Raw genomic sequence first — 21,781 nt, forward strand, 5'->3', positions numbered from 1 at the left:
AAATGGTTTGGAGAAGGCTACGATTGGAATGATCGAGATGTCTAGTGCTGTGAGGTAGTAGTACACTCCCTTGAAGGGGTAGAACAACAAAATCCATACTCGACAGCCCAAAGAGAATGTATGGAGATTAGTTAGTTACTCCTGAGAATGGCATCATGGAGTCATCTATTATTTAGCCACTAAAACAGTACATAACAAATTGTGGCTTGTGCCCTTATTATAGTCAATAGTGAACAAGTCAATCATTGCGGAGAAAACTTTAGATTGCAGATGAAAACTCTTCAAACGGGCCAAATACTTAATACCAGTAATACAGGTGCAACCCGATCTGGAAGTCGGGATATGGACCCGTGAGATGTACTATGTAAAATTGCACCATTCAAGGAAAGGTACCAAAATGGAGGTGCAAATCATTACCCGCATGACTTTCAGTTTGCCAGCGCATGCCTGTCTTCGGAAGTCAAGTCGGTGCCACAATCTGACCTGGGCAACTTCTTCAAGTTTCCTTTTCGAGATTACAAGAAAACCTGGTATAGTTAATTATTGATAATTATTAATTATTTCCCATGGCCATAATTATGATGAATGATTTATAGGAGAAGCAACAGGAAAGAAATAGTTCGAACCTAGGTAGTAATATTAGTACTCCGTACATGCCACGACTCTGCCAGCTCTGGAGGCACACAGTCACAGCATCTCACTGAAAAGTGAAAACAACACCAGACCCACTTCCCCTCTTCTTTCATTCCCAGTAATCCATCCAATCATCAGGGGGATGCTATATGCAGCCCAGCAGAAATGCATCCTTCCTTCAGGACTCCGATGGAGTGATACGACAGACAGCCTTAAGCGGCTAAGCTGATAATGAACTTTGATCACGGCCAGGCTTTGTTCGTGGAGGAGAGTGGTGTCAGTGTCACTGGTGTGTTTCTGTAGGGGGAGTAGGCCTCGACCCAAAGCGGCCTAGTCTGGTTTTGATAGACGTCATTTCGCTCCACTGAGTAGCCGCCCACTGTCGGTTCGGGATATTTTCATTGGTGAAGATCCACCCGTTTACTCGAAATTTCATTAGCGGTATTTATCCAACTCGCCACTGGTGTGTGACCTGGTTAGCCCTGGTTAGCTCTGCAATTGGCGTGGAAGCGTGTGGAACAAGTGCGTTGCAACATTTACCGTACCAAAATTAGCGCTGATAAATCTGGTTACCGTAATTTACAGCAGGCGAGCCCTTGCGGTGGCTCCACTCGCAGACTCAGCCCCAGCAGAATGTACCAACAAATTCAATACCAACAACTTCCCCTCTCCTCTTTTGCCTTCCCTCAACTGGCGCCACCGCTTCCCTCCCTCTTTTTCTTCTCTCATGTCCCGCCATCCATCGATAATTCCCCATCCCACACAACCACTAAGCGCAAATTCAACCCAACCTTCCAACATTCACTTTTCCTTCGTCTTTTTTTCTCATCTACTGCTATTACTACCTACGTCTTATTTTCTTCTTTTGATCCCCTCGGATTTAATATCAAATTCTTTGCGAAAGTTGCATTCCACCTTCCTCGGGACCATTCTTGCTTCTCGTTTCCTTTCATCCAAAAGTCGTTCGCCTCTAAAAAAAAAGAGTCCCTCGCCTGCTGGTCCTTGCTTGCACATCCACACTGTATATATTGACTCGCTCAACGATCTAACGTTTCTGTTCCTGGTTCGTCGTTTTTACACGCATACGCCAAGATGTCAACATATTTCTACGGACAGCACCAGCAGCACCACCAGACCCCCCACCATGGCGCGCACTTGACAACCTCGAACAACCACCATGGAGGCCGTTCTCGTAGGGGCCCCAAGATGGCGGCTCAGAATGCTCAGCGCCAGTTTCGAGGCGTAAAAAGCATGCGAGAGCTCGCAGAGGCTCCCGCTGTGACAGCCTTCCGTGCAAGATTTGAGGCTGGACGATCCTTCGATCTGGACGACGACCTGGAGTTCTGCCCTGGTCTTCTCACCGAGGACGATGTATGTTTTCACCATTTGGGGTCCAAACCCTCCCTCCGCTAGATTCGGGTGGCCCCCCTTCGGGTAGTAATCTACCCTTCATCCCACAGAACCCCCTTGTTGACCATCATATCCCCTCTTCCAGCTTCACTCAATCCACTCGGCTTCTTCGGACCGTTCGTCTCTTTCCAGTGGTTCGCCTGATATCTCTCCCATCCAGCATCAGATCCAGCCCGTCCAGCAGGTCACGCCTTCGATTTCTTTGTCCCCCGCTTCCTCGAATTCTTTTATTCATTCAGGGGTTACTGGTAATCTCGCTCAAATGAACTTTCAACAGCCGTCCGCTGCTCGCACCCGCAAGGGCATCCCTATTATCAACCCTAATACTGGAATGACCATGGCCAGCCCCCCTACCTCGATCTCCCCGGGCTCGATACAGAATTCTCAGCGCCGATGGTGAAAGCCATAATCTGCCGAGTCGCCAACCACTGGCGAGAGGCAGCACCGTCCGCCCATGACGCGTTATTCAATTTCGTTCGGCTTCTGCATCATCGGTCTCCCTAACCGCGGGTTATAATATTTTACTGTTTGTTTTCTAATTTTTCGATACGGCTCCCCCCTCCCTTTTTTTTTCACGATCAAACCCAAATTTCCCCTTTTCTGCTTCACGAGCACGCGGAACACAAAAGGTTACATTTGTCTTTTTTCTTCCCCTGTATATACCCTCTCCTCCGATCACGACTTCATCACTTTCTAGACATGCTTTTTCGACTTTCTGCGAGCGACGGCGCCTGCGATTCGATTTCCGCATTCGATATCTCCAGCGATACCTTGTTTTCTTATCTTTCGGTTAGGGAAAAACAAAAATACCTATATCTGGCCTTGGGGTTTTTGGCCACAGTGATGTATAGAAAGCGCGGCGATTTGCCATTTGGGCGCTCATTTACGGCACGGAGTTGTTTCTTGGAGTACTTTGGCGGCTTTGCCAGATCAGCTTAGCGAATTGCCATGTTTCTTTGGGGTTTTCCTGGTTGCAATATTTGGGTGGGATGGATTTTACTTGATGCTTTTTAGGGATCTAGAAAGGCGGAAACGATATACGTCTGCATTGGTTGGGCTCTGTTGAACTTGTTTGCAAGGTTTGCTGTGATTTTTCTTTTTTTTATATCTCGCATGTATTGGCTCTGGCCTTTTTTTCTTCTATTTTTTTCTTTTTCTTTTTCTTTTCATTCGTGTATATGTGGGTTGTGGTGACAACGCAATCCTTCTTGCTTTAGGTCAACGGGCTGTGAATCCCTGGATTGGATGCGGAGTTCAATATATGGGGTCACCCGCGATTGTACGGGTTGTAGACCACGTTACAGTTAAAAATGTTGTTTTACTACTGCTGCGTCGTTGGCCGACGATGATTTGATTCGACTTTGATTCTCCTTTGCTTCCACGTTGATTCGGTTGGATTTGTTACTTTGACTTCTGGGACTTCCGGAGAGTGATATGGTGTATGAGTTACTATTATTACCAGCTTCCTTTCGTTACTGTCACTATTAAATCCAATCTCATTTGTTCTTCAGTGCGCTTATAAGCATAGATGTAAAACTTTGATTAGGGTTGTCTCTTTAGATTTGACCCAATCCCGTCAGGGTACTTGTTATCTCGCAACATGAAACCACGTCGTTGCCATGTTGGTCCTGCAAGTGGCTTGTGCTTACGATCGACTGGCAGACCAAGGTACAAACGTACTATACAAAGTCCTGTAAAGATGGGAGAGTCAGAACTACTAATACAATCCCACCTGATCTGGTGAAGTCCACCTTCTTTCCCCTACAAAAGATATAGATAGGTCTCCTATCTATGTACGGAGCACTGTACTATAACACTCCTCAAAACATGTTGACTGACCCTCCTAAATTGGAAACACAGCTAAGTACTCTGTAGTTAAAAAGCCACTGTACAATGTAAAAATTCAAAAAATCAGAACGAGAGCCTGAGAAAACCGGGGCGATGCATCATTCATTGGCATGACGTCACCAATGACATTCAACACTTTGGTCTTCAACCTCAACCCACATCGTCCAGGGTTTGGTTTGGTTGGATTACAGCAGCAATGACGCAGGTCTATTGCGTTCTTGATAAATAGCTGATGAGCTGCATGTTCTGAACCCAGAATATAAGCAAGTATACTAAACTTGACCTTGACCTTGACCTTGTACGGAGTACGTGAGTACAACCAACCCACAAGACAAGAGCATGAGAACCACCAAGAGAGAGAGAGAGAGAGAGAGAGAGAGCTAACACATCTCGAGCTTTACAGTAATCCACAAGGAGACAGAAAACAACAACAATGTCCCTCCTAATTCCCACCCGCCGCATCAGCCTAACACGTCTTCTTGCCTTTCAACCAACATCATATCCATATAACTATAACTATAACTATAACTATCCATATAGAGACAAAATTACACCAACAGCACCATTCCACTCATCTACCGCTCAAGCCACTCTCAAAGAATCAGACCACGGTGCGTGTGTGTGTGGCCTGCTTTTGTAGTTCGCTCTGTATTCACACTGATTAATGCCCAGGCCGCGACGACCTCGACCAAGTCTATGAACGAGAGAAAAACAAGCAGGTGAAGAAATCCAAGGAGGAGGGGACGGCGGAATGGAGCCCGGATCTGGCTAGTAATAGTGAGGCTTCGGTGAGTCTAGTCTTCCCCCTCCCTTTCTTGGTATGTCCGGTATAGATAGATGTGGATGGCAATGGGATGCGTGACGGTGACAGGGATGTGCTGATTGGGTATAGGTGAAAGCGGATCGAGGGGAGGTGGAAGACAATAAGGATTTCATTGACGTGCAGAATCGAATGAAGAATGAGGCTGGAAAAAAGAGGTAGTATTATGGTGTTGACTTCCACAGCGGGGGAGAGAAACGTCTTCTATAATAGTGTATAGGATTGTATGATTAAAGCAGATATAAGTGACTATACAAGGTTCAAGTCCATCCCAACGCCTATTCCAATCGCATTCAAGGGAGTGTCCGGTCAAGCGGAAATGGCGACGCCCGCCTAGAGAAAGAAAGAAGTGAAAACCATCGAGAGCGCCTTAGCAGTATTTCCCACCCGGAAGTAGATATCGAAGCATGACAAATAATGAAACAGGAACGACGCTGACACAAACTCATTTTAAAATGACGATCAGGATGACCAGGATGATAATCAATCCGATGATCGTCATCAGGCTCCAGTTGTCGCCAGCGCTTCTTCGGATCTTGTTTAATCGCTGCTTTGCCTGGTCCAGCCGGCCCTGATGTCTGTCCACGTCCCCATCCATGCCATCCAGCAGCGCGACGTGGCCGTCGAGCTCATCCCCAATCTGAATACTCAGCTGGTGCTGCCGTCCGATCGACTCCCCTAACCGATCAAGCTGTTCGTCCTGCTCGCGCATAACACGTTCATGGTGATCGTAGACCTGCTCGTTCGACATATCGGATGTATCAACCCCAGGCGGCGACGGAGAGTCGCGGTAGGGCTGGAACAGATTGCGCCGGTTGCGATCCTCCTCGTCGTCATCTTCTTGGGCCTCTGCCGCGGCGGCCGCGGAATCCATGAACCGAACTGATTTCGACGGCGGATGCTGCGGAACAGGCTGCTTTAGGTCGGGGGACGAGTTCTTGACGTTCGGAAATTGTGGAGTTGGGGTGCGGGCTGGGTCATCGTCGCTGTCGCCCGGGGCGCTGCCTTGAAACTGGGCCGAAAGGTCTCGATACTGCGACAGCAGGTGGCCGAGCTGGTCTTTGAGATCGGTGGCCCCCTCGTCGTTTGATTCTTCTAGCTGCGTAACGTTTGTTTTCACGCTCTCGATGCCTTCGCGGAGGGACTCAAGGGAGCGGGAGATTTCCCCATCTTGGCTGTTGGGTTCTAGATCCAGTGAGATCGCTCGTTGTCGCTCTAAAAGGGAAAGCTTGATGTGATCGGCCAGGAGAAAGAGTTGCGAAGGATTTGGCATTGTGAGACTGGAAGACTGCGAGAGTGTGGGAGATGGATAGGGGTGCTGGTCGGAGAATGTTCGAAATGGGGAGGTTTGAGCGGCTGAAGGAGGAGGCCTGGATGGAAACTGCGGAGGGGAGGAAATCAGCGCTAGGAAACTGACATAATCCTTAGAACTAGAGACGCACTCTTTCTCGAGGTTGATATATTCTGGAGATAAGTTGATTTCGATTTAATTTTGGGTCTGATTCATGATTTATGAAGGATAGAGAGGCGTCTGTCGGGGACCTGTTCTAGGTAGAAACCAACCCCATATACGGTTGGGTATCAACTAATTTATTATAGAGTACGGAGTAGATACAGTGAAATTCAATGTTTACAATAATGTTATTCTTTATTTTTTAAAACAAAATATCAACCATTCATGGTCATGACGCTGCTCTGCGCAACTCCAAACTCCCCGCCATGTTCGCGTCTTTTCCATCTACCCGACCACCAGAAACGATTCCCCCCCAAACAACCACCTCTCACCCTTGACTTTCCTCATATATCGCCCTGAATTCTGATCTGCCCAATTGACGCATTGCATCCCTCGATTCCAGCCATCGTGTAACCCCTCATGGGTTGTTGCCCGCGATTATTGTTTCATCTTCCATCCCCACCATTCTCGACGGACGACGATCCCTTCGAAGAACGCACCTCTCCTTTCTCGCGGCAGTTCCTTCGTTGATAGAACCCCTACTCGTCTTGCAGTCTTACGATATAACCGGGCCATTTGTGCCGGCAGTACGCCACCCTCTGTTCCAGAATGAAGCTCGACCAGTTCCTCGCCATGGAGGCTCTCGAGCAGGACGAGTTAATTGACCTGCGTGCGTTGGAATATGTCGGCGACTATGACGACCATCTTATGTGTCCAATCTGCCACTGTCCTTTCATCCGACCCGTGCGCTTAGAATGCGACCATGTCTTTTGCCAAATGTGCTTGAATACCGCTATCCGCAGCTTCATTTCTGGCCGAGACGAGTTCACCTGTCCCACCTGTCGCACCCCCACTCGAGATGTCTACCTCAACGTGCCGCGTTTGTTAATCAACATGTGCGATGAGATTCCGACACGATGTCCATATGCAAGTGAAGGATGCAAGGAAATTGTCCCGAGAGGGCATATCCAGTCGCATGCAGACAAGTACTGTGGTTATAAACCGATGGATTGCCCGGTTACTTCATGCGACATGACGACCCGCAGGAAGGACCTCAGTCCGGAACGCAAATGCCTGCATGGGCTTCACAAGTGCCTGCGCTGCGATGAGGATATTATGGAGCAGGAATATGAGGTGGGTACCTGCAAATCTAACTGATTTTCTCGCTATTAACAAGCATCCCCTCCTCCAGGAGCACGTCAAAGAACTATGCCCTAGTTTGAAAACAACCTGCCCCGACTGCCAAGTGACGGTCTTCCGAAAAGCCCTCAGAGAACACATCGATGCCTGCCCAGAGGCCATCCACCCCTGCGCCGCATCTAAATATGGCTGTCCCGTGAAGATGAAACGAGCAGAGCTCGGAACACACGAACAAAGCTGCCCGCTAATAACCATCGGTCCTTACTTCGAGGCGCAAAACTCCCGACTCGATTCTCTCGAATTGACTATGCGCCACCTGCAACAGCGTAACGAGATCTTCGAGGACGGCCTGGCCAACATCCGCTCCACCCTCATTGAATCCTCACATGCCCTTTCCTCCCACAACCCTGATATTACCTCCACCGACCCGTCCTCTAACTCCAACTCCACCACCCCAGGCATATCCAGCAATAATGACCAAGCTCAAATAGACGGCTCCTCCAACTCCTTCGCCAACGCCACAACCTATCTTCTCTCCCTGCACGAGTCTCTCCGCGAAGAAGTCGCCCAGCTGTCCCACGCCATCACAGACCTCGACGCCCGCGCCAGCATGGCAATCATGAACGAATGCCTGCGCATCAAGGAAGACATGGCCCACACCAATGCCGCCGTCAGTAGTATTCGCATGCAGGTTCAATGGCTGATGAACCCCCGATTACACCAGGGCCAACGAGCCTCCAACACAAACCACAGTAACGATACCAGAGCCGCCGCCGCCACTGCTCCCAGCAGTAGAGGCCAGCTAGGCTCTTCGACTCCAGGGCCAAGTAACGGGCCTGGTCTTTTCCGTCCGCGCAGATTAAGCGATACAGGACGAGAAGGAACGAAGCTCTGATTTCTCCTTTTTTAGGGGCAGAATACATAATAATGATTTTTTTTTTTTTTTTTTTTTTTTTTTTTTAATGCGAGCACTGGCTGTTCTAGTTACGGTACTTGTTCCCTATAATAAATGATCATGTATGTGTGTATATATACATGTATGTATACACCTCCTTATTTCCTATTTGCCCCTTATTGACTGATTCAATAATACTAGTACGAGAATATATAATATTCATACAGATTGTAAGTGCTCTGATCCCGACTGAGGCTAGTAGCTATAACTAACTATGTAAAGTCTCCTCGCAGTCTGTATGGTTGGTTTTGCAGAAAGAAAGAAAGAAAGAAAGAAAGAAAGAAAGAAAGAAAGAAAGAAAGCAACGGAAAGAAAACAATGAATCTACTTCTTCCTCCATTGCTACTACCACTACCTAACCCGGGTATCAACTGCTTCCCTCATCTACGCTGCCACCACCCTTGAGTACAGACAGACGTGGTGGTACATCATATCATGATTTAAAAAAACACACATACTTTTCACAAAATATAGAGAGGATTGTGTTGTATTACAAATAAACAAAAAAAAAGTGTGAAAAAGCGCTAAACTCAATCATCCTCACTCTTAATACTGATACCCTCCTGGGCCATGAGAATGTCCGTACCCTTGCGAAGAGGGAGGAGGGTAACCGTACTGTGATTCCGACTGGAACTGGTTCTGGTTATATCTGGATCCTTCTTGTGGAGGTGGAGCCGGATGGCCTCCGTGGCTACCACCACCAGCGTAATAGGTATTGTGGGTGCTGTATTGGTCGTTGTAGTTGCCAGTTGATTGGTGGTGAGGTGTGGATGTGTGTGTATGAGAATGCGAATGGGAGTGCGTTTGGTGTTGAGAATGAGACTCGTGGTACGGCGATGCCTGGGGCTGCGGCGGTGGTGCCTGATATTCAGACGCAGAAGAGGAAGAAGTGGTTTCCTCTCTTGACGATCCACCGAGCCCGAAACTAGAGAATGCGCTATTAAGTTTCCCCAAATTTGAGATTCCAGGGATGGGAAGACTGCTGAGGTGGCCGGAGAGCTTTTCCCACGGGAGTTGGGAGCCGGAGCTTTGGTGTTGCTGCTGAGAGTAAGAGGAGCTATGAGACTGAGAGCCGTGACCCGAATTTTGGCCGTGCGCAGTGCCTCCAAGGGCAGCGACCCCGGTATGTGGCTGTGCATGCGAATGGCCGACTTGTCCTCCGTTGTTCTTACCAGACTTGACGCCCTCCGCACTGAGGATATCGTTAAGTTTGGCGCCGCGGTCTGGCATACGATGGACCCAGGATTGAACAGCTTCGAACATGGTGCGGTGGGCTTCGTTGTTCATATTTCGGAGGGCAGGGTGATGGAACACCTGGAGACAGTCGTCGAGCACCTGTTGCTCGGGGATATTGATGTCCTGCCAGGCGTGGAGGACGCGAGGTGCGACGTATTTGAGAATAGCGGAAGCAACGTAACCAGCCGGCTCGTTGAGAAGGTTGGAGAAGTGGTCTTTGGACAGCATGGAGTGGGTAGGGTCAGTGCATTGAGGGTTGGTCCAGGGTTCAAACTGGTGTTTTCCAGAGGATTCGATCACACCAGCGGAGCCTGACTGTAAAGATTTCGAGGCAGCATTGATGATCGGTCGAATGAATGGAGCGAGCAGGGACATGATGAAGACAGTCAAGGTTTCGGTGATTCTCTCGACTAGAGCCTCTAGACCAGGGATCTTCTCAATGATCGCGGACAGCTTCTTGACGACTTTATCTCGGAATTCGAGAATGGGGTAGATTTGAGCGATGGTTTTGGAGGCGTCGAAACCTGGCAATCCTGGGAGGCCTGATGCAGGCTTGCCCTCGCTATTGCTGGGAGTTGCGCTGGCTCTGCTCTGGTGCCCATCATCGCCTCGACTGCGTTCTGAATCCTCGTTAAACGCACGAGTCACTTCGCGGGCGACATATCCAGTATGACCGCCACTATGATTATTTGCAGACTGTTGAGCTTCAGACTGACGCTTCAGAGCTTCGGCCTCCGCAACCAGGTCCCCACATCCTGGTACTTTGCCCAGCAACCCGGTCAAGGAGCTGAGTGAGTTGGCTGACGAACTCGACTGAGCATCTCCAAGCGCAGTGTCCATCTCGTTAATCTCAGACTGAGTGAAGTGGTCCGTTGCCTCTCCAAGAACGGAGTGGAAAAAGTCCACCATGCCAAAAGTTCCCGTTACAAGCGGGAACACCTGATGGCCGTGGAGGTTGATCTGGGTTTGGGTGCCGGTGTGAGGGAAGACATTACGGAATCCCATCTCGCGAAGAGCAAGTTCACAGTAATTTGTGTGCGCTGCGAAGTCCTCCAGCGTATGCAGCCCTTGTCCTAAGCATCGAAGCGCCTCGCACAGATCCTCTTCGCTCCCTTGACGGTTTCCACCGTGAGTGTATGTTCTTCCATAGTGGATGCTGCGTGCCAAACTGAACTTGATGTAAGCTGAACTTGTCGCCCAGTCTCCGTTCTCATTTGCGATGTAATTTTTCATGCCAGTTTTCGAGTCGATGTCTAGCTCTATCTGACGGATTGGGGGTCGTAGTCGGGCATCGTACTGACGGGCATCTTGGTTATCAGCGTAATCTTTAGGATTACTGATGGAAAGCGAATTTAGCGACAGATATGCCCAAGTAGAGGGAAGAGACTCACTCGATGTGTTCCTCAGGACGGTAGACCCCAAGTCTATCGGCCGTTACCTCAAACTCAGCCGTTGCATACCCAAACGAGAGGAACGAGAGAATCCAGACAAGAATACGGATAGTATCAGCGGGGAGGCTTTTCAGAGTACCGACATCCATAGCCTGGGAGCTGGTTGTTCGCAAATTAGCGGCGTTGTCTCAAAACATCACGATACCAAAGCCTACTAATCCCGTAGCCAGTTCCCGAAGTAGACACGTTTGACCATATTCGAAGTCCACTTGTGACCTTTGATGAATGCAATTGTCTTAAGCATATCTTCGATATCTCCATGGCGCCAATTTTGGCCTTCAACCTTCGAGATGGAGGCGATATCTGCAGGCGTTAGGAGCTGTTTCTCTTACGGAGTAAAACGAGAGAGACGTACTGCCAGCGCCAAAGGCATGAACCTGACAAGGGAGCAACAGAAGTATAAGACCCAAAGCGAGCAGGGTACTCAGACCCAGACTCATTCGAGGAGCCATGATCCAGGAACTGACAGTCAGTGAGAACGCACGAGACTATCGAGGAGATACGCGAAAAATGAGGGAGATATAGTAGAAGAATTAAAGGTGCATGCAGATGGCTGAGTAGTGATCTTCCGATTGGGAGGGGGGGAGGAGGGAGGGAGAGGGAGAGGGAGAAGAAGAAGGCTTGGAAGTGATGGCGGGGTAAATTTGCTATTGTTGAAGCTGGGACTCCTGAGTTCTGACCCAGGTTACAACAAAGGCACCCGTGGACGATGATCCGAGGCGATACGAGATGAAGATGACTTCCCCACCATAGCTAGAGACCCCTAAAGATTTTAGTGTATTGGGTGTCACTAGCGACTGAACCCTTAAATCACACCGACAAATAAAACTACTCTATAATCAATTTATTTCAGATCTAAATTAGGGGAACTCAGTAAAGAGCTGCTGCTCTGTGTACTTCTTATTTCAACTTGGGTAGGTATTCTGTTGAAGCGGCGGGGTGTAATTAATTTACAAGACTGTAATTTGCACTTTTCCCTGTTGTTTGTATTAATGTTTTGACAACCCCGCTAATTACGGATCATCATTACTCCGGTACCCGTAGGCTTTGCCAGCGGATGAATTTACCAAAGTACTTGAGTAGTAGTACTGCGTAGATTGCGCGGGGTAGCTAGGGTACTAATCTGATATATCCATTATTATTTGAGAGATAAAAATAGGAGTACATACTACATACCTAGGTAGTTGTGGAATTTAGCACCTATGGATTCTTATATTTAGGTACAGTACATCACTCACCAGCCAGACAGGCAGATATATATAATAATAAATAAGATAACCCCCACCATCGCCCTACCCTCATTCTCTCCATCTCCAGTTCTAACCCAACCCAACCCAACCCAACCTACCTCTGAAGAAGAAGAAAGAAAAAAAATGACCCAAAATACCCACCTAACCACCCTCCAAGAAAATGGCTTCGTCGTAATCCCTTCCCTTCTCACCTCCCCCGAAATCACTCGTTTGCGCGAAGCCGCAAACAACGCCACCACTCTCACCCGCTCCGGCTCCTGGGCTCACTTCCGCACCGTGCCAAAACAGTTCCCACCCTGGCCCAAGACTCCACCGCCGGCCTCGGAGGGCGGCATCTGGGGTGTGCAGCATCTCCTGCACCCCGAGATGCCGGGGCGGGAGGAATTCGCCCGGTTTTATTTTTCCGAGAGGGTGTTGGGGGTAGTGGAGGGGTTATTGGGAGTCTCTTCTTCTTGTTCTTCTACGACGACTAAAGGTGGGAAAAAAGAGGAAGAAGAAGAAGAAGAAGAAGAAGAAGAACCCCTAGTCATGGAACTGTTCAATTTACTGGTTGCGCCCGAGACCAAGGATTTCGAGCTTCGGTGGCATCGGGATGATATCCCCGACATGGTGTCTGCGGAGGAAGAAAAGGCGTTACTGGAGGCCAAAAGCCCCCAGGGTAAACAGTTCCATGCGCAATACAACCTCGCTTTATGTCCTGATAGTTCGCTGGTGGTGGTTCCTGGATCGCATCGCCGAGTGCGCACCGAGGAAGAAAGAAACGCAGATCGCTATGCGGCTGAGTTACCGGGGCAGTTGGTGGTGGAGTTACAGCCTGGGGATGCCGTGTTCTATGATAGTAATATTTTGCATCGGGGGGTGTACAAGGCGAAGCTCCAGGGAGGGGAGGAGTCGAGGTTGACCTTGCATGGGAGTGTTGGGTTGAATGAGCGGGGGGGTAGTGCTCCGGAGAACAACAAGGACAAGAAAGTACGGGCAACGGCCGTGTTGCAGCATGGGGTTGGGGCGTGGGTGCAGCGGGAGGATGCCAAGTTCGGCATTGGGGAGCGGCCGGAGAGAATGCGGGCGAATTTGGTGGCGATGGGAACGGGGGAGGGAGTTGGCTATTCGCTTCAAGGGTAATCATATCCTGTACTGGTATACATAGCTTGATAGTAGTATAGTGTGCATATACAGGTAACCATCATCAAGAACCCGCCCAAAGATCCCAAATTTAACCCAAGGATAAAATCTAGCGAGGGGCAAAGAATCAAAAAAAAAAAAAAACATTAGATGAGGTATTTATAAACCGTCATCAGAATCATGCATTCGTACTATCATTAGTCGTTCAAGGGTCGTTGTCCATAGGTATAATGGAACAGCACATAAACGTGAAAGGAGCCATGGAGCACTTCATGGTGCACTTTGGCGACGTATTCTTGCGCTTCTTCGTAAGTCCACCCGAGGACTCGGGTAAAAAGAGCCAGGGAGTATGGTTCAATCGCCTCGAATAGTGTCATTTTACCCACGCGTCCGATCTCTTTTAGTCGTGGGCTTTTTGGCCATGTGCCCATTGGACACTGGTATTGTGAGCAAATACTCAACGCAGACAAAAGAGGGAGAAACAAAGAGAAAAAAAAAAAGAAAGGAGAAGTAGGATATGAGAGGCCTACCTTATAAACATCAGCCGTAACGTTGGTAAATCCAGCCCCCTCTAGCCACCCAGACAGCGATGAAGCAATGTTCATCTTCTTTCCAAATTTGGAACTTGCCTCATCTAGCTTTTCCTGCAAATCCCGGAGCATATGTGCGTGTTCATGCGTGCCGTCGTCGGAGTTTATCCACGCTTCATGCTCTTGAAATTCAACCCAACCACCAGGGTTGAGATGATCATAAGCCTGGCGCACATAACGCTCCCAGTCAGCAATCCCACCGGCCATGCACCTGGAATGGATGTAATCGAACGCTTCGTTGTTGGTAAACGTCCAATCACTCTCTGTATCATCGATAATAAAGGAGCAATTGGGCGGCGCCCAGCTTGGTTGAATCGGGCTCAGATCGGTGCCGATAATCTCGGCGTCGGGGAAGTCCTCGGCGACCTCAAGGGCCCAGATACCGGTTCCGGTGCCAATATCGAGGATACGCTTGGGCGGATTTTGTTGGGCTACCGGAGCCCGAAAGAGATCACCTCCTATGAGGAGCTTGAAGAGGTGGTGTGTGAGGGTTAGGCGGTCTTGTTCTTCCTCATCGTTGGGCATGGGATATTGGCCGTACCGGTAGGCGTGGTAGCGACGACCATTTTCATAGTAGTAGTCCCGTACCGAGGAAGCGAAAGTGAGATTGGAGTCAGCTATGGATTCAGAGTCATAGACGGAGTCTTCGTCGCTAGTCTATAGATTGTCAATTCGCTTAGGTTTTAGCAGGTGAGCGGGGGATGAAGAGAAGCGAGAAAATAGACAAATACAAAAGAGAGAAGTCCTACATCGATCTGAATAGGCTCATTTAAACTTGGCAGCGGCATACTCTAGACGAAAGCTCTAGATAGTAGGATCTAGCTAGAAGAAGCAGGGGGGGGAAAGGACGGGAGGAGAGGAAAAGAAAGAGAAAATCATCCATCCAGGAAATAGTTGACAAGTAGGAAACAGGTGACTAATTCTTCCGCAAAGCTTGTCAATAACTAAGGGAATCCGGGGAAGATTCAGAGGGAGTTTGGATATGTTAGATTTGGTTGTACGTTTGATTAAAAGAGTAGTTGATAATCTTCTTTAGGCCAATTTTATTAACTATCCTTCCCTTCTTCTTGGTAACTACCTAACCTAACGTGTGCATTCTGTCCCGTCTGGTTGGAACTTGGATCCCAAAGTACCTTGATACTGGTCCCTCGTATTCTTGCACTAGAAAGCACTCCTAAGTACTCCGTAGTAGGTACCTAGGTAGTATTTCCTATGTACCGATTTTTATAAACTAAATCAAAGTACAGTCAGTTTCTTCTACCTCGGTTTACCCCCCTTTTTTAACATAACAAGATTAACCACATCTTGGATTTGATAGTCTATGATTACGCATTATTCGCCAGAAATCGACTGTCAAAATGGTCACATCGTCTCGTTGCTAGCCCAAAGTGCGAAGCTTCTCCTGTTCAGAAAGAGTCAAGGCAGCAAAGAGCTGCTGGAACTCGGCTTTGGTAGAGGCATTGCGGAAAAAGTCCAACAAAAAGCCTTGCGCCTCGTCGTCCCGCTTGCGCACCCCAAACACGCCCTCGGTCCCCCCCTCGCCAAATGTCATCAGTTCCTGTTTGGTGACACCCAGACCCAAATCAAGAACATTGCTTGGAACATCCTCCCACTCGTCGTCATCGCTGCTTTCTTCCTCCAGCGCAGCCGCTGTGGCAGCATCGATTTCCTTGCTTCCAGACGCCGCAGCTAGCTCCTCCACAAGGACCTTGATGATCTTCAAGGGCGCACTGACGGTCGTGTACCGATCAGGATTGTTACGAGCCTGCGACCGCGTCTTGATGCGGCCGGTATCCTGAACAATGAGGTCGCCCTTGACTTGCACCTGAGAGAGTCGGGGATCCTCAAGATTGTACAAGGTGGCCAGGGCTATGATATTCTGTTTAATTTCGTCATATCCAGCAAAGTTGACCGAGTTCTCAAGCCACTTGCTCATCACAATCGGGAGCCCGCTCTGTCCACCAATATCCACCTGCGCCAGGAAGTCAACAACCTCACGGGCGCTGATCAGTGTCAGTCGAGCGAACACAAGGATCAAGCTTTGGATGAACTGGGCCTTTTCTGCCGTGGCAAGACGGCGGGCGACAGCCTGAAGCAGTTGGGGAAGATACGGTCCGAGTCTTTCCGATCCTGCACGCTCGACCAGTTCCGCTGCGAGCTGTCCAACCTCTGTTGCTGCGTTGTCATCCACGGATGGGCCGAGGAGCCGATCGATTATCACCAAAACCACTTCGGTGGCTTCCTTGCCGCTCTGTGGGTCACGCCAAGCAATGAACTGATTAAAATCATGTGAGAGAATGTGCCGGACAGCTTCCGTGGCGGGCCGAATCAACTCTCCATCGGACGAATCGAGAAGAAGTCGGTTTAATTTTGGCATGACGGTCTCGACAAAACCTGCAGGCAAAGGCTCAAGGGCCCGCTCCGCAAGAGCCCGCAGGAGGTCTGCAGCAAAGTTCGTGAGCGCATTCTCTTGGGTTAGGTTTCCAACATCGATTGCCCCGGTGAGAGATGGTAGAACTTTTTCGCATAGGCGAACAAATGAGTCCGGACCTTGCTGCGAAATGTTTTCCACAATGTCCTCAAATGCCTCTGTCACAATCATGATCAGTTGGTAGTTTGTAGCTCCGTTGCTGGCGATGTTGAACAACACGTCGATAGCTACTGAAGAGAGGACTACGCCAGGGTTGACCATGATCGTATCACGAAGCGTTTCTGCGAGAGTTACTTTCAGGTCGTCGCTGTCAGACGACTCGCGAAGATCGTGTGCGGAAACAAAATCTGAAATGGCGGTGATGATGGGAATTTGAACAGGGACAGTGTTGTTTGCGGAAAGTGAAGGCATGAGGTCCTGGAGGGCCCGGATGCAAGACACCTTGACGACTTCTGACGAGTCTTCGGAGATTGCCTTTAGGGTGGCCTCCAAGTAAGACGCAGCAGTCGCCTGGAATCCTTCACCCGCGACCTGTGCAAGAATACCTGCTACAAGATAGCCACGAGCCCGCAGAAATTCTTCCTCTTGTTGAATGGAAAACTGGATAAACTTACAGAATCCACTGGCGAGTTCTAGAGAGATATTCTGAGAAACTTCGTGCAAGTCGCGGAGAAGCGAGTTAAGGATGAAGAGGGACGACTCGCGAGATTTCCATCTATCGAGAGTTAGTTTCGTTTTTCAGGCTCTGCCAGAGGGGAGATTCTCACGTGGCAGCTGAATCAGAGAAAACATTATTTAGGAGCACCAGAAGGGTTTGAGTGGTAACGTCCTTCAGCCATTCGCCCAGCCTGATCACAAGATCTCCGCTACAGGTGCGGGGAGTGTAGTTGGCGGTGACAGAGGTCTCTTCAGAAAGGAAGAGGTTGACATCGATATCCCACAGGCCTTCCTCCTCCGTCGTGATTTGGGCATATGAACTAGCCAGCTTGAGGATTTCCGGGAGCCAGCTTTCCGTAGTCGCGGATTGACCAGTATTCTGCAACTGTTGTTGAAGCTCTGCCTTGACCGGTGGTGCCTTCAAGAGCGTTTGGATGAGATCCAACTCCTCCAACACCAAAAGATCCAGCGTGTATGGAAGTCCATCCACATCCACTAGGCGTCCTTGTCTCTCATCGTTGATGTAAAATTCGTAATACGAGCCTTGAATATTAGACAGCTCTGTCCAGATAGTAGAGAAATAAGCCGGGCTTTGAGGGACCACCAGTCCAGGGAAAACCATGCGAATTTTCATCAGGGTCTCGAATCCAAATATTAGTGCAAATGCCAAAAAAAAAAAAAAAAAAAAATTGAGAAAGAAGAGAGAATACCTTCACAACTTGTAGCTTCAGTGCAATGACGCCTCTCCATTGAGATGGAACTTCGCTTTCCTTAGATTCCTCCTGTTCATTTGGAGGTTGTGGCAAAGGAGCTTTCAGAACGGAGATGAAGAAAGGCGACCAGCCACCTAGAACCTCATCCATGAACTGTTTCACAACAGCCTTGTGTTGCTCGAGCACCATTTCCAGGGTATCGAGACACGAGCGGAAGACTGCAACAGCCAATGCCCTTAGCACAGGCTTCCTAGACTCATTTGTCGCCACGCTGAAGAGAGTGGTAACGAGGTCGCGGGCAACATTGAAAAATTGTTCTTCATTGAATCCTGTATCCACCAGATCCAGCAGCACCTTCAATGCACCATGAAGGGCAGCGGGTGTGCTATTTGCATCATTGATGATCCGAAGCAGTGCAGGTAGAAGCTCAGGCCATTGTTCAGGGAAATCAGCACTCGCAATCTTGCTGACGGCATAACTGGCAGCAGCTTTGACCTTGCGTTCAGGAATTTCTGTAGTCGTGGCCAAGTCGAGAAGCACGCCTCGAATCTGAGCCTTGTTCACATCATTGATCAGAATTTGGCCCTTGAAATCTTCCAGATTCGGAGACCAGCCGGCGGTAATGAAGGTCCGAAGGACTGAGAGGGCAGACTGCCGTAGATTTGTAGGGACGGAATCGTGGGAAGCGATAGCAGCGAGTGAGAGGGGGAAGTTTTCGTTTGGATAGAGTTGCAGGAGGTGCAGCTCGGCGGCCTTTCTTGTATCGGCGACCGGCGACTGGGTGTCAGCGAGCAAGGTAAGGAGCTCTTGCTCCATCGTGAGGAGTGTGTGTATGTATGTGTATGTGTAAGAGAGAGAGAAGGAGAGAGAGAGTGTGTATGTGAGGGAGGATATATGAAAGATAAATTACAAAGTGCGGCCAAATCGCTAGCAGAATGCAGGAGATCAATCTGGCTCGATGTTGTCCCTGACCTCTGATGATCTCGTCAAATTAATTGAAGCCGCGAAATATCGCGTCCGTCGAAAGGAGGGGCAGTGGGAGGCGGTGAGGGAAAGGGCGGTAAATCCCCACATTGAAAATGATGGTATTTTTCAATTGCGGGTCGTACGTACCGTACCGTAGGACTCCGTACTTAGGTTCGTTCAGAGTATCCTTTTAATTATTCTGCAAATTTGACCAATCTGGTTTTTGTAGGAAGTGGATACCGGGCGGAAAGATACATGTGTGCTCCGTCTTAACCTCTAAATTAGCTGAAAGTCAATACAATTCCACGATTCCCAACTTCTGCGACATGGAGGGTTTGGGATTATGTTTCACTTTATTTTGTCCACTGAATAGATGACTATTCATCCGTATTCTGTAACTATATCAAGAAAGCAAAAATTAGAGGATTGAGAGAAAAAGAAGTATAGAAAATCCCGTCTGTATTACTGCATGGGCAGAGACCCACGTGACGGGTCTGTTGTCAGTGAAGGTGGAAACCAGTCGTCGCGTCGCCCTACTGGAGAAGCCCAACTCAATTCTTCTTCTTCTTCTTCTTCTTTTGCTTCTTTTCTGGTCTTTAATTAATCTTCTTCTTCTTCTTCCCTCTCTCTCTCTCTCTTTTTTTCTTTTTTTAAGTAAGGATTCCCCCCGGTTAACTCGGCCCTTCCAAACAATCTCCAGTGCCCAAACTAGCTCCTACCCACCTCTCTCTGTCTCTCACTCAACCCTCTACTTGCTTTTTGTCTTCCTTGTTTTCAACCCTTTTTCTAGTCCCTCTCCCCTGATCCCGAAAAAAAAAAAGGGTTCCAGAAAAGAAAAGTTCCGAGGGAGAGGGGAGCCCAAGAAGATACAGCAACATTATAAGTACGAGAAGGGGAATTCTGAACAGCATCATCGTCGTCATCATCATCATCATCACCACGCCTCTCTTTAATTCCTTACTTACCTACTATTTACGATCCTACTATTCATTCTCGTTTATCTGATTCTTATTCATATTCTTTTTATTCTTCTTCTTCTTCTTATTACAGCCCATCTCGATCTCATCAGTGCATCCATATGCTCTGAGCTTCACCTTGTGTTTCACCCTATCCACCCAACGTATGTAAACTCGAACTCCTTCATTTTTCTTCCTCGTTCTTAGTTATTTAATTTATGCTTTTCTGGTTTTCCTCCCCAGCCCCAATCCTGTTATGAATCCACCCCTCTTCCTCCTCTTCTTCTCCCTCTCTCCCTCTTCTCTCCTCCAACCAACTCCCTCCTCCTTCTCTATCTCAACAACCTGAAACTTTCCTGTCTCGTGTCTCTCCTGTCATCTTAAAAATACATCTCCCCTGTTACCCCCCTCATACTGCCCGTCTTGTCTCGACATACTCTGACCACACGTCATTTGCTTCTGGTTCCTGACCGTTCCTGCTCTGTTCTCTTCTCCGTTGTACCGCCATACATCCCTCTTCTCTCTCTCTCTCTCTCTCTCTTTAAATCTCACTTTTTTGGCTACTTTTCAACCCCCATAACAAGAAGGGAGCATCCATGTCTATCGAAACTATCTCGTGTTGACTTTATCCCAACATAAAAAGGCAGAGCGATGAGTAGCCTCAGGGTGGAACAGCACTCAGATTCTCCGAGATCCCAACATCATCATCACCATCTTTCCTGTGGACACGACGATACTAGAGCCTCTAACAGCAATGCTCAGTGAAAGCACCACTACGACAACAGCCATGACAACATTTTCTGCCCCGGTCACTACTCCCAAGTCAACGCCCACCAATCAGTCCGCGTTGGCCGCCTCCTTTACCAATTTCCTTACAGTTTCGATACACCAGATTCTCTTCCTCCGATCGGTCTATCCCAGGGCTACTTTCCTCCCTGTCCGAGCTTATAATTACCCTGTCCGACAATCCCGTCATCCCAAGGTGTGTGACTACATCAATGACGCCTCAATTGCGGTCGGGACGGAGATCTTGAAAGGCACAATTACTGCTGTCAGTATTATCATTTCTTCTCTCCGCACAAATCAACCCCTCGAACGGTATGCTTTTGACCTGTCTGGTTTCCCTCGGGTTCCCGCCGGAGAGGTCAACACCACCTTTGAAGACAGATGTCAAGAACCATCCAAGGCAGGTGGCCCCTTGCCAGAACGGGGGCCCGCGCCTCAAACCGTCGACCTTGAGGCGCAATTCCGCGCCTGTCTTGCAAGACTCGCATCTGCTTGTGCCCGCTTGACCCCATTGCCGCGGGACGATGAATTTAGCTTTACCGTCTGCATTGAAGTCCGGGAGGATGCTTTACCACCTGCTGGTACAACCACAGAAGAACAGACGTGGATTGTAGCAGAACCCGGAAAGGTTCATCTTCGCTCCTGTTCTGCGCCTTATTCAGTCTCCAAACTGCGAAACGGCGAGCCGCACCAGCCGCCACCAAGGGTGTCGAACGGTCGTGCCAAAACCGTCCCTGTGCGGCGTGTAGAAGCCGGTGAACTTCGCTTGGAACTATGGGTGGAAGAGGCACGACAGAAGTTTAATGAGCCTGTGGATTCAGAATATCCACCATAAACTTAGGCCTTCGATTTGCCTAATTCCCATTTTTTTTTTATCATGTTCTTGAAGCATGGTTAGTGCTTCGTTTTCCTTTTCAATTCTTTCATTCTTGTTTTAGCGTGACCAATGATCGAACATATATGATGAAGACACTTGGTATTGTCGTCCGAATGAGTGGCGCAAATATATAAAATGGGGGAGCGGACGATTTTTTGGGACTCGCATGGCATTATAGAGATTTTGTTCATATCTTTCCTTCCTTTTTTCTTTTTCCCTTGTCTGCATTCCACCTTATCATATCCTTTTCATTACGGTGCGCCTTTTTCTTTTCCCTGACTACATTTGTTTTCCTTGTCCAATCTTTTTCCCCCTCCTATCTTTCTGTAACTTTCCCCTCGTGATTTATACCATTTCCTATTGTCTTCTCTATTCTTGTGAAATTTCCCACCAAATGGCCTAGCAATTCAATCCTAGCAATATTTCATTCTTAGTAATTGACTGGCGTTCTCTTTTGGTTCTTTTCTGTTGTTTCTATTCCAAGTTG

General features: G+C 48.6%; 10 protein-coding genes across 10 annotated transcripts; 6 read left to right on the plus strand and 4 right to left on the minus strand.

The window, feature by feature from the left end:
- Positions 1 to 864: 864 nt before the first annotated feature.
- Positions 865 to 1,187, plus strand: P175DRAFT_0528371 (uncharacterized protein; the record flags this gene model as incomplete). The annotated part of the gene is made up of 2 exons (XM_040899606.1): positions 865 to 922; positions 1,006 to 1,187. 2 exons carry the CDS (start codon positions 865 to 867, stop codon positions 1,185 to 1,187), a joined length of 240 nt encoding a protein of 79 aa, XP_040756251.1.
- A 215-nt stretch (positions 1,188 to 1,402) lies between these two features.
- On the plus strand, positions 1,403 to 2,268 carry P175DRAFT_0497959 (uncharacterized protein). The gene has a single exon (XM_040896402.1). It carries the CDS (start codon positions 1,726 to 1,728, stop codon positions 2,044 to 2,046), a length of 321 nt encoding a protein of 106 aa, XP_040756252.1. The 5' UTR covers positions 1,403 to 1,725; the 3' UTR covers positions 2,047 to 2,268.
- A 2,044-nt stretch (positions 2,269 to 4,312) lies between these two features.
- Positions 4,313 to 4,987, plus strand: P175DRAFT_0497961 (uncharacterized protein). Its single transcript, XM_040896403.1, has 3 exons — positions 4,313 to 4,502; positions 4,564 to 4,679; positions 4,784 to 4,987. Exons 1-3 carry the CDS (start codon positions 4,325 to 4,327, stop codon positions 4,871 to 4,873), a joined length of 384 nt encoding a protein of 127 aa, XP_040756253.1. The 5' UTR covers positions 4,313 to 4,324; the 3' UTR covers positions 4,874 to 4,987.
- Positions 4,988 to 5,156: 169 nt separating this feature from the next.
- P175DRAFT_0528374 (syntaxin family protein) lies at positions 5,157 to 6,549 on the minus strand (the record flags this gene model as incomplete). Its single annotated transcript, XM_040899607.1, has 2 exons — positions 5,157 to 6,141; positions 6,497 to 6,549. 2 exons carry the CDS (start codon positions 6,547 to 6,549, stop codon positions 5,157 to 5,159), a joined length of 1,038 nt encoding a protein of 345 aa, XP_040756254.1.
- On the plus strand, positions 6,428 to 8,199 carry P175DRAFT_0520711 (putative TRAF-like signal transducer; the record flags this gene model as incomplete). Its single annotated transcript, XM_040899162.1, has 2 exons — positions 6,428 to 7,298; positions 7,342 to 8,199. The coding sequence occupies exons 1-2, from the start codon at positions 6,774 to 6,776 to the stop codon at positions 8,197 to 8,199; spliced, it is 1,383 nt and encodes a 460-aa protein (XP_040756255.1). The 5' UTR covers positions 6,428 to 6,773.
- Positions 8,200 to 8,321: 122 nt separating this feature from the next.
- Positions 8,322 to 11,567, minus strand: P175DRAFT_0513723 (Het-C domain-containing protein). The gene is made up of 4 exons (XM_040898769.1): positions 11,302 to 11,567; positions 11,102 to 11,273; positions 10,887 to 11,045; positions 8,322 to 10,831 (listed from the first exon to the last, which is right to left on the minus strand). Exons 1-4 carry the CDS (start codon positions 11,396 to 11,398, stop codon positions 8,806 to 8,808), a joined length of 2,454 nt encoding a protein of 817 aa, XP_040756256.1. The 5' UTR covers positions 11,399 to 11,567; the 3' UTR covers positions 8,322 to 8,805.
- Positions 11,568 to 12,312: 745 nt separating this feature from the next.
- P175DRAFT_0471416 (phytanoyl-CoA dioxygenase family protein) lies at positions 12,313 to 13,523 on the plus strand. Its single transcript, XM_040895089.1, has one exon. It carries the CDS (start codon positions 12,320 to 12,322, stop codon positions 13,316 to 13,318), a length of 999 nt encoding a protein of 332 aa, XP_040756257.1. The 5' UTR covers positions 12,313 to 12,319; the 3' UTR covers positions 13,319 to 13,523.
- P175DRAFT_0497966 (class I SAM-dependent methyltransferase) lies at positions 13,314 to 14,748 on the minus strand. Its single transcript, XM_040896404.1, has 3 exons — positions 14,658 to 14,748; positions 13,849 to 14,565; positions 13,314 to 13,755 (listed from the first exon to the last, which is right to left on the minus strand). Exons 1-3 carry the CDS (start codon positions 14,694 to 14,696, stop codon positions 13,516 to 13,518), a joined length of 996 nt encoding a protein of 331 aa, XP_040756258.1. The 5' UTR covers positions 14,697 to 14,748; the 3' UTR covers positions 13,314 to 13,515.
- Positions 14,749 to 14,909: 161 nt separating this feature from the next.
- P175DRAFT_0497968 (putative importin beta-5 subunit) lies at positions 14,910 to 18,681 on the minus strand. The gene is made up of 3 exons (XM_040896405.1): positions 17,707 to 18,681; positions 17,107 to 17,636; positions 14,910 to 17,054 (listed from the first exon to the last, which is right to left on the minus strand). The coding sequence occupies exons 1-3, from the start codon at positions 18,523 to 18,525 to the stop codon at positions 15,287 to 15,289; spliced, it is 3,117 nt and encodes a 1,038-aa protein (XP_040756259.1). The 5' UTR covers positions 18,526 to 18,681; the 3' UTR covers positions 14,910 to 15,286.
- A 1,737-nt stretch (positions 18,682 to 20,418) lies between these two features.
- P175DRAFT_0429612 (putative mitotic spindle checkpoint protein (Mad2B)) lies at positions 20,419 to 21,252 on the plus strand (the record flags this gene model as incomplete). Its single annotated transcript, XM_040893375.1, has 1 exon — positions 20,419 to 21,252. The coding sequence occupies one exon, from the start codon at positions 20,419 to 20,421 to the stop codon at positions 21,250 to 21,252; it is 834 nt and encodes a 277-aa protein (XP_040756260.1).
- Between the last annotated feature and the right edge of the window lie 529 nt (positions 21,253 to 21,781).

Source organism: Aspergillus ochraceoroseus, assembly GCF_002846915.1.
Source record: "Aspergillus ochraceoroseus IBT 24754 chromosome Unknown P175scaffold_1, whole genome shotgun sequence".
In the NCBI taxonomy this organism is placed as follows: Eukaryota; Fungi; Ascomycota; class Eurotiomycetes; order Eurotiales; family Aspergillaceae; genus Aspergillus; species Aspergillus ochraceoroseus.